This window comes from Pan troglodytes, chromosome 1, assembly GCF_028858775.2.
Source record: "Pan troglodytes isolate AG18354 chromosome 1, NHGRI_mPanTro3-v2.0_pri, whole genome shotgun sequence".
In the NCBI taxonomy this organism is placed as follows: domain Eukaryota; kingdom Metazoa; phylum Chordata; class Mammalia; order Primates; family Hominidae; genus Pan; species Pan troglodytes.
The window spans coordinates 87,892,107-87,905,087 of record NC_072398.2 but is presented as its reverse complement, the minus strand read 5'-3'; the positions used below and the strand labels follow the sequence as shown (position 1 = coordinate 87,905,087).

At 41.8% G+C, this 12,981-nt stretch overlaps 1 protein-coding gene across 5 annotated transcripts in view; it reads left to right on the top strand.

The window, feature by feature from the left end:
• Positions 1-12,981, top strand: part of SDHC (succinate dehydrogenase complex subunit C) — a 50,733-nt gene that overhangs the window by 4,036 nt on the left and 33,716 nt on the right. For 3 of the 5 annotated variants that reach the window (XM_001174000.5, XM_016930979.2, XM_054687497.2), the window contains exons 2-3: positions 7,396-7,452; positions 11,839-11,940. In XM_001174000.5, coding sequence (XP_001174000.2) covers positions 7,396-7,452; positions 11,839-11,940 — 159 coding nt within the window. The remainder of the gene's footprint in view (positions 1-7,395; positions 7,453-11,838; positions 11,941-12,981) is intronic. The other 2 variants (XM_009436134.3, XM_016930986.2) reach the window with 1 other exon arrangement.

Below are 12,981 nucleotides of genomic sequence, written 5' to 3'. Positions count from 1 at the left end.
GATAATAGTGGAGAGAAGGACAAAGGTCTCTGCATCATAAGGTAAAGAATTAAGTGGTGTGCTTTAGATACGAATACACATAAACATCTCAATGCCTTGAAGAGCAGTATTGCTGCCCGCATGTCCCATCTCCAGCCCTAAGGCGGTTTTCCCCTATCTCAGTAGATGGAATATACAATCGGGTTTTACACCGAGACATTCCATTGCCCAGGGATGATCAAGAGACAGATGCCTTCCTCTTGTCTCAACTGCAAAGAGGCGTTCCTTCCTCTTTTGCTAATCCTCTTCAGCACAGACCCCTTACGGGTGTTGGGCTGGGGGACGGTCAGGTCTTTCCCTTCCCACGAGGCCATATTTCAGACTATCACATGGGGAGAAACCTTGGACAATACCTGGCTTTCCTAGGCGGAGGTCCTTGCGGCCTTCCGCAGTGTTTTGTGTCCCTGGGTACTTGAGATTAGGGAGTGGTGATGACTCTTAATGAGCATGCTGCCTTCAAGCATTTGTTTAACAAAGCACATCTTGCACAGCCCTTAATCCATTTAACCCTGAGTTGACACAGCACATGTCTCAGGGAGCACAGGGTTGGAGGTAGGGTTACAGGTTAAAATGGAGTCTCTTATGTCTACTTTCTATACAGACACATTAACAATCTGATCTCTCTTTCTTTTCCCCACAGTCCACACTAGGATTCAATACCAAGAAAGGTATATTTTTCATTAGTGGTAATCTGAAGCTCTCATGGAAAGGACACCTCCATTTCTCATAAGGGCTTTTTTTGGGAGGATAAATGAGGAATTAAAAATTTTTTTTTTCTTGATGGAAGTTCCCAGTCTAATTCCATTTCACTAGAGGGATTTGGAACTGTTTATAATGTGCTGATTTAACCTCAAAGGGAAATACTTTCTGAGAAATCCTAGGAGCTGATTTCTGGTTCTACATTTATTTTGGACAAGTCAAGGTCATTGATTCCATGATTTTGGTTTCCTCATTTGTGTTGCAAACGGCAATAACTTGGGCCCACTTAAGAGAAATATTGGTTAAACTTTTCTTTTTGTTCTTTTTTTGGGGGTCTCTTTTTTTTTGTTCTTTTTCTTTTTTTTTTTTTTTTTTTTTTTTGAGACGGAGTCTCGGTCTGTCACCCAGGCTGGAGTGCAGTGGCACGATCTTGGCTCACTGCAACCGCCCCTGCCCGGGTTCAAGCATTTCTCCTGCCTCAGCCTTCTGAGTAGATGGGATTACAGGTGTCTGCCACCACGCCACCACGCCTGGCTAATTTTTGTATTTTTAGTAGAGACGGGGTTTCACCATCTTGGCCAGGCTGGTCTTAAATTCCTGACCTCGTGATCCATCCGCCTCGGCCTCCCAAAGTGCTGAGATTACAGGCATGAGCCACAACGCTCGGCCTTTATTTTTATTTTTGGTTAAACGTAAAAAAATTTTTTTATTTACTTATTTTAATTGGCAAATAAAAATTGTATATATGGTGTACAACACGATGTTTTGAAATATGTGTACATTGTGGAGCTATTGACATATGCATTACATCTTTGTGGGGGAACACTTGAAATCTATTCTTAGTGATTTTCAAGTATGCAATGCCTTGGTTTTGTGTGTGTGTGTGTGTGTGTGTGTGTGTGTGGTTTTTTTTTTTTTTTTTTGAGACAGAGTCTCACCCTGTCGCCCAGGCTGGAGTGCAGTGGCGCGATCTCAGCTCACTGTAACCTCTGCCTCCCGGGTTCAAGCGATTCTCCTGGCTCAGCCTCCCAAGTAGCTAGGACTACAGGCACGTGCCACCATGCCAGGCTAATTTTGTATTTTTAGTAGAGACGGGGTTTCACCATGTTGATCAGGCTGGTCTTGAACTCCTGACCTCAGGTGATCCAGCTGAGCCAGGCATCAGCCACCAAGCCAGGCATAAGCCACCGCGCCGGGCCAATGTAACAACATAATAACATAGTAATAACAATTGTGGCCGGGCATGGTGGCTCATGCCTGTAATCCCAGCACTTTGGGAGGCCGAGGCTGTCAGATCACAAGGTCAGGAGATCAAGACCATCCTGGCCAACATGATGAAACCCCATCTCTACTAAAAATACAAAAATTAGCCGGGTGTGATGGTGCGCGCCTGTCGTCCCAGCTACTCGGGAGGCTAAGGCAGGAGAATCGTTTGAACCTGGGAGGCGGAGCTTGCAGTGAGCTGAGATCGTGCTACTGCACTCCAGCCTGGGCAACAGAGCAAGACTCCATCTCAAAAAAAAAAATTGTACTGTGTTATACAATAGATCTCTTGAACTTATTCCTCCCTTCTAACTGACATTTTGTATCCTTTGACCAACTTCTTCCCCTTCCCCCTCCCCCGCATATAAATATGTTTATGCTTGGCTAATTAAGAATTATTAGTTATCAGAGTATTGTATTGTCATGGCTTTTGAATATATGCTCTCTATTTTGTATGTTCTCTAAACAGTTCAGGGACCAGCTAGAGATGAACAACCAGCCAAGTAACACAAACCATTGGCACTCAGTCAAGGAATGACTTGCCAAGGCCAAGGAGTTAGAGAACTAAGCTAAGGACAGCTAGGCTTCTTAGCTTATCATGTAATAATGTTCATGCTCCTTAAACACAAAGTCACCAAGAGTCATTAACTATCTGGCCAGTACTCATTGTATTAAATGCCGTATGTGAAATGCCCCTAAATATTAAGGTTTAACTCTCAATTTATGAAACTGCTTTTTAAAATAAGCATATTCATTCACAAACCTTTTTATTTTGTTATTTTTATTTTTTTTTTAACCTTTTTCTTTGTGTCAGACATTATTATAGGTACTATGGATCCAAGGCCAGGTGCAGTGGCTCATGCCTGTAATGCCAGCACTTTGGGAGGCCGAGGCGGGAGGATCACCTGAGGTCAGGAGTTCAAGACCAGCCTGACCAACATGGAGAAACCTCGTCTCTACTAAAAATACAAAAATTTGCTGGGCGTGGTTGTGGGTGCCTGTGGGTGCTGGTAATCCCAGCTACCTGGGAGGCCGAGGCAGGAGAATCACTTGAACCTGGGAGGCGGAGGTTGCAGTGAGCCAAGATCGTGCTGTTGCACTCCAGCCTGGGTGACAAGAGCAAAACTCCATTTCAAAAACAAACAAAAAACAGAAACAAAATTAGCTAGGTTTGGAGGCACATGCCTGTAATCCCAGCTACTCAGAAGGCTGAGGCAGGAGAATCGCTTGAACTCGGGAAGTGGAGGTTGCTGTGAGCTGAGATCGCGCCATTGCACTCCAGCCTGGGCAATAGGAGCGAAACTCTGTCTTAAAAAATAAATAAATAAATAAATAAAGTACTATGGTACTATGGATCCAAAATATTTTGATAGTTTGAGCTCAAAGTCTAGCAGGGAGATAAATATATTAATTATTAAACCACATAAGAAATATTGATAGATATGAACAAGTGTGAGAGCAAGGCAGATATAGCAAGTAAGGCTGAAGAAGTGATCTTGCTATCCAGAAATTGGTTGTTTTTTTTTTTTGGTTTTGGTTTTTTTTTTGAGACTGAGTCTCGCTCTGTCGCCCAGGGTGGAGTGCAGTGGTGTGATCTTAGCTCACTGCAACCTCTGCCTCCTGGGTTCAAGTGATTCTCCTACCTCAGCCACCCGGGTAGCTGGCATTACAGGGGTGTGCCAGTATGCCTGGCTAATTTTTGTATTTTTACTAGAGGTGGGGTTTCACCATGTTGGCCAGGCTTGTCTCAACCTCCTGACCTCAAGTGACCCACCCACCTTGGCCTCCCATAGTGCTGGGATTACAGACATGAGCTACCACGCCGGCCCTTAGGAATTGAATTTTGAAGGATGAGTTTAACAGGCTCTGAGGGAGGCTCTATTCAGAGAACAGCATGAGCAAAGGCATGTGGTCAAAAGAGGGTTTGCTGTAGCTGGACATAATGTAATTGTTCAGTGTGGCAGAATTACAGTGGATTGAAAGGAATTTGTGGGAGGTTAGGTCCAGAGAGTTGGCCACGTTGTGAAGTGCGTTGTTTGCCCACAGTTTGGATCTTATACTGTAAGCAGTGGGAAATTGTTAAAGACTTTTAGGCAGGAGAATGATGAAACCATGTTATTTTATTTATTTTTCAGTAAATTAGTGTTGGTGTTATTGAATGATATGTAAGAGATTGGTGCGAGGGAGATCAGTTCAGGAGCTCTTGTTACAGTCCTAGTGAGAAACGAAGAGGATATAGACTATAGCAATGGATTGGAATGAATTTTCCTAGCTGTTAATGATAGGATTGGGTGATGCCATGCATACATATGGGGGGGGGGTGGTGAAAGAAAAGAAATCAAGGATGACTTAGTTTGGTAGTTGGGTGGTAATAATCATTAACCAGAACTTTTGTATACAAATTATTATTCATCATGTCATTCAAAGTTATATATCTATTTTATTGTTGCTGTTACCTAGACATTTATGAAACTTTTTGGTATACCATCAGATCAAGTTTAGAAACTCATTATATTACAGTCATATAATATATGACTATAATAAGATAAATTATAGTCACATCTTGTTTTGGACTAAAAATGGTATTCAGTTTGATCACATAGACTTGGCTTTGAATAACTTTTTTTTTCCAGAAATCAAATTTATTTTCAGTGGATGAGTATTTTTGTCACCACTGAGGGTTTTAAAAAGAATGTGATGCAAATTCTAAAGACCTTGGGGAGACCAGTGATAATATCTTACATATATATGTGGTGTATTGTAGTTTAGACAATGCTTTCCTGTATGTTTTCTTGTGCAGTCCCCTCAGCAACCAATAAGGTAGGTATTATCAATCCCATTTTATAACTGAAAACGCTGAAGCTCAATGACTCACTCAAGTTATACAACTTATTCTAAGACTTCAGTCTTGATTTTTTACTTCCCAATGTTATTTTTACATTACCATTGCTGCCCCAATCCAGAGAAGAGTTTCAAAAATGATTTCAGCAATGATTACATTTTGGGGAGACATGTTAATGCATTTAGAAGGGGCAACAATAACTAGAAATTGTAAGTTCTGGCTTGTCAATTAAAAATACAGAATTCCTGTTTTCACATGAAAGGGAAGGATAATTACTTTTGTCATATTTCAAATAAGGTTATGGCATTTGTGCAGCTAGTTTCTGTGAGGGCCTTGTAGAAAGTTTACATTGATATTTGTCTGGGAAACAATAGCGCTAGACAGAGAGGGCACGCCATAGATTCCAACCCACATCTGCAAACTCTTGCTGGGTAGCTGAGTGACTGGGCCTAGCCTGGTGTGAGGAATGCGTGCTCTGCAACTTCAGAGTCACAATTCAATTGATTAAAAGAGATTTGTTCCCACTTCTTTCTGGGAGCCTTGGGTATACAATGTCTGTATTCACCTCTTGCCTTCAAAGCTGGAAAGAGGGAAGAGCTGAAGAAGGAAGTGTTCGTTAGATTTTTTTCCTTCAAATAGTGGGCCTTTCTAGTGTACTAATATGAAGCTTTTGAAAAGTTTGTGCATCTAATATCAATGGTGTGAGGGACATCATGAGCTTTTTTAGAAGATCATTAGATCTGTATGACATCTTGTGTCCTAGTACCTTGCAAGTAGTGGATATGCAATAAACTTTTGTAGAATCAATGTGTTTTTAAGTTTTAGTCCCAGAAATTCACTCTATTTACCTTCTTAAATGCTTTTGGAAAGATTTGATACAATGATGTGACTGAAGGATATAATGATGTGACTGAAGGGTATAATGGTCGTGTGTTTTTCATAGTACACGATGAACATCCCTTTTCTGAAAAGCTTGGGACCAGAAATATTTAGGATTTCTGATTTTTTTCAGATTTTGGAATATTTGCATTGTACTTACTGGTTGCATGTCACTAAGCTGAAATCCAAAATGTTCCAGTGAGCATTTCTTTTGAGCATCGTGTCAGCACTTAAAACATTTTGAGTTATGGAGGGTTTCAGATTTTGGATTTTCCACAGTAGGGGTGCTCAACCTGTACCGTGTAAACTTTGGATCAGTTAAATTCTCCTTAGATAGAATGCCTAGGCACATCTTAGTTTTTGACTTGAAAAGCAATTCTGGCACTGATGTATACATTTCAAAAATGGCAATTTTTAAGTAGAAAACTTTCATGGGGTCAGTAAAAAATTTTTTTTATTCCCATTTTTTTGCACATTATAATAATTACATGAAAGACTTTTTGACTTGAAATTCATTCAGGATATCTGGAGTTTGACTGATGTTAGTTCCTGAAATGAACTAGCTTAATATTTAGGATGCTCTCTTCACAAACCCCTTGTACTCTTAAACCTTTTTTTGTTTGTTTGTTTTTGTTTTTTTTTTTGAGACAAGGTCTAGCCCTGTCACCCAGTCTGGAGTGCAGTGGTGCGATCTTGGCTCGTTGCAACTTCTGCCTCCCGGGCTCAAGTGATACTCCCACCTCAGCCCCCAGAGTAGCTCGTATTATAGGTGTGCACTACCACACCCAGCTAATTTTCATGTTTTTTATAGAGATGGGGTTTTACCATGTTGTCCAGGCGGTATTGAACACATAGGCTCAGTCCACTGGCCTCAGCCTCCCAAAGTGTTGGGATTACAGGCGTGAGCCACTGCACCTGGCCTGACCTTTTAAATTCGTCCGTTTGTAGTTGATCTTTGCTAAAGCTAAGCTATATGGTCGCAGTTACCAGTGGGCTTATTCTGTTTTTTTGTTAGTTTTGTTAACCCCGTCTCTTAGACATCACCTCCTATAAGACCTAGCTTTTATTTTTTTTTTGAGACAGAGTCTCGCTCTGTCACCCAGGCTGGAGTGCAGTGGCACCATCTTGGCTCACTGCAAGCTCCATGTCCCAGGTTCACACCATTCTCTCGCCTCAGCCTCCTGAGTAGCTGGGATTACAGGCATGCGCCACCACGCCTGGCTAATTTTTTGTATTTTTAGTAGAGACGGGGTTTCACCGTGTTAGCCAGGATGGTCTTGATCTCCTGACCTTGTGATCCGCCCGCCTCGGCCTCCCAAAGTGCTGGGATTACAGGTGTGAGCCAGCACGCCTGGCCCAAGACCTAGCTTTTAAAAAATCACTTTCTCTATTTCTCTGTTGAACATTACCAACTCTGATTATTCTTATTCTTTTATCTTGCATTATTTGTGTTTGATTAACTTTATTTTGCATTTTTAGGTAATATTTCTTATTATTTTCAAGTTACTTGGAGTTGTAGCTTTTCAACTAGAAAATGGTATCAAGGACACTGATACTGTCATTGTTTTTATATCTTATTTTTAATCTATCCCTTCACCCCTAAAAATAGAGAAGTTGATATACTAAAGTTGATCTCTAAATGTGTATTGATTTTTGATTCTCTTATCTTGCAGACACGTTGGTCGTCATTGCCTCCGAGCCCACTTTAGCCCTCAGCTCTGTATCAGAAAGTAAGTTTCTAAGTCTAGAGATTTTTTTTTTTTCCTTAGGGAAGAGCAATAGATTGTTGACTTAGATTTGATGGATATGTACGACAGTGGGCAGTTGTAGACAGTTGACTGAAACTTAAGTAATTGTGGTGACTATTTATGGTTTGTGTGTATGTGTGTTGTTTGTTTGTTTTTGAGACAAGCTCTCACTCTATTGCCCAGGCTAGAGTGCAGTGGTATGATCAGGGCTTGCCGTAGCCTCAGCTTCCTGTAGCTGGGACCACAAGCATGTGGTGTGCCACCATGCCTGGCTAATTTTTTGTATATTTTGTAGAGACGAGATTTCACCATTTTGCCCAAGCAGGTCTTGAACTCCTGGGCTCAAGCGATCCCCCTGCCTCGGCTGGGATTATAGGCATGAGCCACTGCACCTGGACTTTCATGCTGTATATTTATTCTCAGCCTGTTGATGTCAACAATTGCCTTTGTGTTATTTTTTAAAAACTTTTTATTTTGGAAATATTTTATACTTTCAGAAAAGTTATACGAATAGTAGGATGAAGTTCTACATATCTTTTACCCACATTTGCCAACTGTTAACATTTTATTGTGTTTGCTTATCACTCTTTTTTGTATTTTAGATTATGCCATATGAAATTTTTATTTTTGTAGGTCAAAACTGGTAAAATATTAATGATTTAGTGTAGTTCAGCCTAATACATATTTAATTATTAGTATTTTCACTGAATGCTTTAAGGGTAAATTGTGAATATCATGACCATTTACTTCTAAATATTTCTTCTAAGAACAAAGAAATTGTCTTACATAATGCAGTATAATTATATAAGCATAATTATCAAATTCAGGAAATTTAACATTGATGAACTCTTATCTGATACACAGTTGATTTTCAGATTTTTCATTTGTCCCAAATAATATATTTTATAGAAATATAATCAGCTAGGCATGGTGGTTCATGCCTGTAATCCCAACACTTTAGGAGGCCTACACAGAAGGATCGCTTGAGGCCAGGAGTTCAAGACCAGCCTGGGCAACAGAGAGAGACCCAGTCTCTACAAAAAATTAAAAAATAAAAAATTAGCTGAGTGTGGTGGTGTGTGCCTATAGTCCCAGCTATGGGGAGGCTAAGGCAGGAAGATGGCTTGAGTCCAGCAGTTCAAGGTTGCGGTGAGCTATGATCATGCCACTGCACTCCAGCCTGGGCAGTAGAGTGAGACCCCTCATCTCTATTTTTAAAAAAAGGAGATTGGATGTGGTGGCTCACACTTGTAATTCCAGCACTTTGGGAAGCTGAGGCAGGAGGATCCCTTGAGCCCAGGAGGTCAAGACCAGCCTGGGCAACATAGGGATACCCTGTCTCAATAAATAAATAAATAAGAAACAGCTATCCTCAACAATTTAGTAGGCTGGGCATGGTGGCTCGTGCCTGTAATCCTAGCACTTTCGGAGGCTGAGGTGGGCGGATTGCTTGAGCCCAGGAGTTTGAGACCAGCCTGGGCAACATGGTGAAACCCCTTCTCTACAAAAAATACAAAAACTAGCTGGGTGTGGTGGTGTGCACCTGTAGTTCCAGCTACTCGGGAAGCTGAGGTAGAAGGATCACCTGGATGGGGCAATGGAGAATTGTGCATAGCCTGAGCATGGCTGTTTAATAGTTGGTTTCAACCTAGCCCAGTGACAAAGGAAACCAAGAAACTACTGAGGTACCGAGCTGAATCTAGTTCTTGATTTTTGAGAACCTGAAAGGGAATCTTGAAAAGCCAGATGAGAGCAGATGGTAATGTATGAGATAAAACTGTGGCCCTGGAAAAGCATAATCTATTTATGTGAATATTTTTTAAATATACTTGCCCTGCCACCCAACAAGAAGTTGTGCTTTCATTGCCAGACCTGTGTATTGGGTGGGTTTAGAAAGCAGAGTTGTCGGCCTGGCACGGTGGCCATGCCTATAATCCCAGCACTTTGGGAGGCCGAGGCAGGCAGATCACGAGGTCAAGAGATCAAGACCATCCTGACCAACCAACGTACTGAAACCCCATCTTGACTGAAAATACAAAAATTAGCTGGGCGCGGTGGCATGTGCCTGTAGTCCCAGCTACTCAGGAGGCTGAGGCAGGAGGATGACTTGAATCCAGGAGGCGGAGGTTGCAGTGAGCCGAGATCGCACCACTGCACTCCAGTTTGGCCACAGAGCGAGACCCCATCTTAAAATAAAAAAAAAAAAAGCAGAGTTATCATCTGATATGACCTCATCAGATGATTCAGGTTAACTGAATTAAAGTTGGTATAAAAATAAGATAAGTGGAGGAACATGTTTTCCTAATACTGTGGGTTTATCCAGCCCACCATACTGTTACCGGAAAAGGGGTCTTGACCCAGACCCCAAGAGAGGGCTCTTGGATCTCATGTAGGAAGGAATTCAAGGTGAGTAGCAAAGTGCAGTGAAAGAAGCAAGTTTATTAGAAACTACTCAATTATATAGTAGGGTGTCCTCAGAAAGCAAGTGGGGGAACATGCTGTCTTTGAGTTTCTTTTTTTCTTCTCTCTTTCTCTCTTTTTTTAAAAATATGTATATATATTTTAGGTCTTTAAGGTTTTATTTTATTTTATTTTAATTTTTAAATTTTTTTTTTTTTCTTTTTTTTTGAGACAGAGTCTCGTTCTGTTGACCAGGCTGGAGTGTAGTGGCGTGATCTGGGCTCACTGCAACCTCCACGTCCTGAGTTCAAGTGATTCTCCTGCCTCAGCCTCCTGAGTAGCCGGAATTACAGGTGTGCACCACCACGCCTAGCTAATTTTTGTATTTTTAATAGAGATGGAGTTTTACAATGTTGGTCAGGCTAGTCTCAAACTCCTGACCTTGTGATCTGCCTGCCTCAGCCTCCCAAAGTCCTGGGATTACACGCATGAGCCACCGCACCTGGCCAATTGTTAAAAATATTTTGATGTAGAGTGTTGCTCTGTTGCCCAGGGTGGAGTGCCATGATGCAATCACAGCTCACTGCAGCTTCTACCTCCCTGGGCTCAGGAGATCCTCCCACCTCAGCCTCCCGAGTAACTGGGACTGCAGGCTCGGACCATCATGCTTGGCTAAATTTTCTTTGCATTTTTTGTGGAAACAGGGTTTTGCCATGTTGCCCAGGCTGGTCTCAAACTTCTGGGCTCAAGCCGTCTGCCCACCTTAGCCTCCCAAAGTGCCGGGATTATAGGCGTGAGCCACCATGTCTGGCCTAAGTTTTCCTTATATAGGGATCTTGTCTATGTAAGGACTAAACTAAGCTGTGCCTACATGCGGGGGACCAGACAGCATGACAGAATTTATTATTCTATTGATTTAAAGAAAACTGTCCTTGACATTTTAGTGTGTAAGTACATCAAAGCATAACTATAATTATTTTGAAAGCATATGTTGTTATGGGTATTGGGACATCTGGACTTTCTGTTGTTGGAGTTTGTCCTTGCAGGTATTACCAAGCTGCTTCCTTAGTTGTAAACATGTTAGAACCGTGGGTTGTCACTGACAAGGAATGTGCCTTGCTAGTTTTAAGATGGAGTTTATTTATTTTATTTATTTATTTTTTTGAGATGGAGTCTTGCTCTGTCTCCCAAGCTGGAGTGCAATGGTGTGATCTTGGCTCACTGCAACCTCTGCCTCCCGGGTTCAAGTGATTCTCCTGCCTCACCCTCCTAGGTAGCTGGGATTACAGGCGTGCGCCAACACACCCGGCTAATTTTTTTCTATTTTTAGTAGAGATGGGGTTTCACCATGTTGGCCAGGCTGGTCTTGAACTCCTGACTTCATGATCCACCCACCTCGATCTCCCAAAGTGCTGGGATTACAGGCTTGAGCCACTGTGCGCGGCCTATTATTTTATTTTATTTTTATTTTTATTTTCTGTTTTCTGTTGCTATAACAAGATGGAGTCGATTTTAAAATAGTGTCACTCTGGCTCTCCTAGACTCCTGCTTCCCTAACAAAACCTTTTCTAAAAAGATACTGCAAAATTTTTTTTTTTTTTGAGAGAGAGAGTTTCTTGTTGCCCAGGCTTGAGTGCGATGGCGCAATCTTGGCTCACCGCAACCTCTGCCTCCTGGGTTCAAGTGATTCTCCTGCCTTAGTCTCCCGAGTAGCTGGGATTACAGGCGCCTGCCCCCACATCTGGCTAATTTGTATTTTTAGTAGAGACGAGGTTTCTCCATGTTGGTCAGGCTGGTCTCGAACTTGCGGGTGATCCACCCGCCTCGGCCTCCCAAAGAGCTGAGATTACAGGCCTGAGCCACCATGCCTGGCTTGGTATTGCAAAATATTGACTTAATAAAACATTATGCAAAATATTAAACCAAGCTTACTTTTAGTTACTTTCAAACGGTCTGGTTTTATTTTAGTGCTGTTCCTTTGGGAACCACGGCCAAAGAAGAGATGGAGCGGTTCTGGAATAAGAATATAGGTTCAAACCGTCCTCTGTCTCCCCACATCACTATCTACAGGTAAGGAAGGATTCTGGAGCCAGAGAATCTAGAGGTAGTGGGTGAAAGTTCTGAAGGTTGATCTTTAGCCTACTTGATACTTCCCTCACTTTTACTCATCCAAAATACTGCTATGTAGATGAGGTGAACCCTTCAGGGTAGAGGGAGATGACATAAGGATTATCTTACACCTTTTTTATGTGGAGATGACTAAATTCTATCTTGTCATTACAAGGGTAATCTGTTTTGCAAAACTACCATTTAGAAAATTCTGGTAAGTCAAAATATAATTCCCATTAATTAAAACATTTTTGAAACAATTTCAAATTTACATAAACGTTGCAGAAATAACATACAGAGTTCCCATATACCTTTATATGGAAGGTATATAGTATATATGCTAAGTTATATAGAAGTTGCAACTTTGCAAATTCTTCTTCTTCTTTTTTTTCTGAGACAGAGTCTTGCTCTGTTGCCAGGCTGGAGTGTAGTGGCGCGATCTCAGCTCACTGCATCCTCTGCCTCCCGGGTTCAAGCGATTCTCCTGCCTCAGCCTCCCGAGTAGCTGGGGTACAGGTGTGCACCACTACGGCCAGCTAATTTTTGTATTTTTAGTAGAGATGGGATTTCACCAGGTTGGCCAGGATGGTCTTGATCTCTTGACCTAGTGATCCGCCCGCCTCGGCCTCCCAAAGTGCTGGGATTACAAGTGTGAGCCACCATGCCCGGCCACAACTTCTTAAATTATTCAGACATGCTAATAAGCTGATTCCCAGCTTCTTAACATGTCTGAATGATACAAGAAGAAGTTGCAATGATGATGATATCCAAGTATTATTCCTGTATTTGTTTTCTTCTTCTTTTTTTATTTTTCTGAGGCAGAGTCTTGCTTGGTCACCCAGGCTGGAGTGCAGTGGTGCGATCTAGGCCCACTGCAACCCCTACCTCCTGAGTTCAAGTGATTCTTGTGCCTCAGCCTCCTGAGTAGCTGGGATTACAGACATGAACCTCCATGCCCGGCTAATTTTTGTCTTTTAGTAAGAGATGAGGTTTTGCCATGTT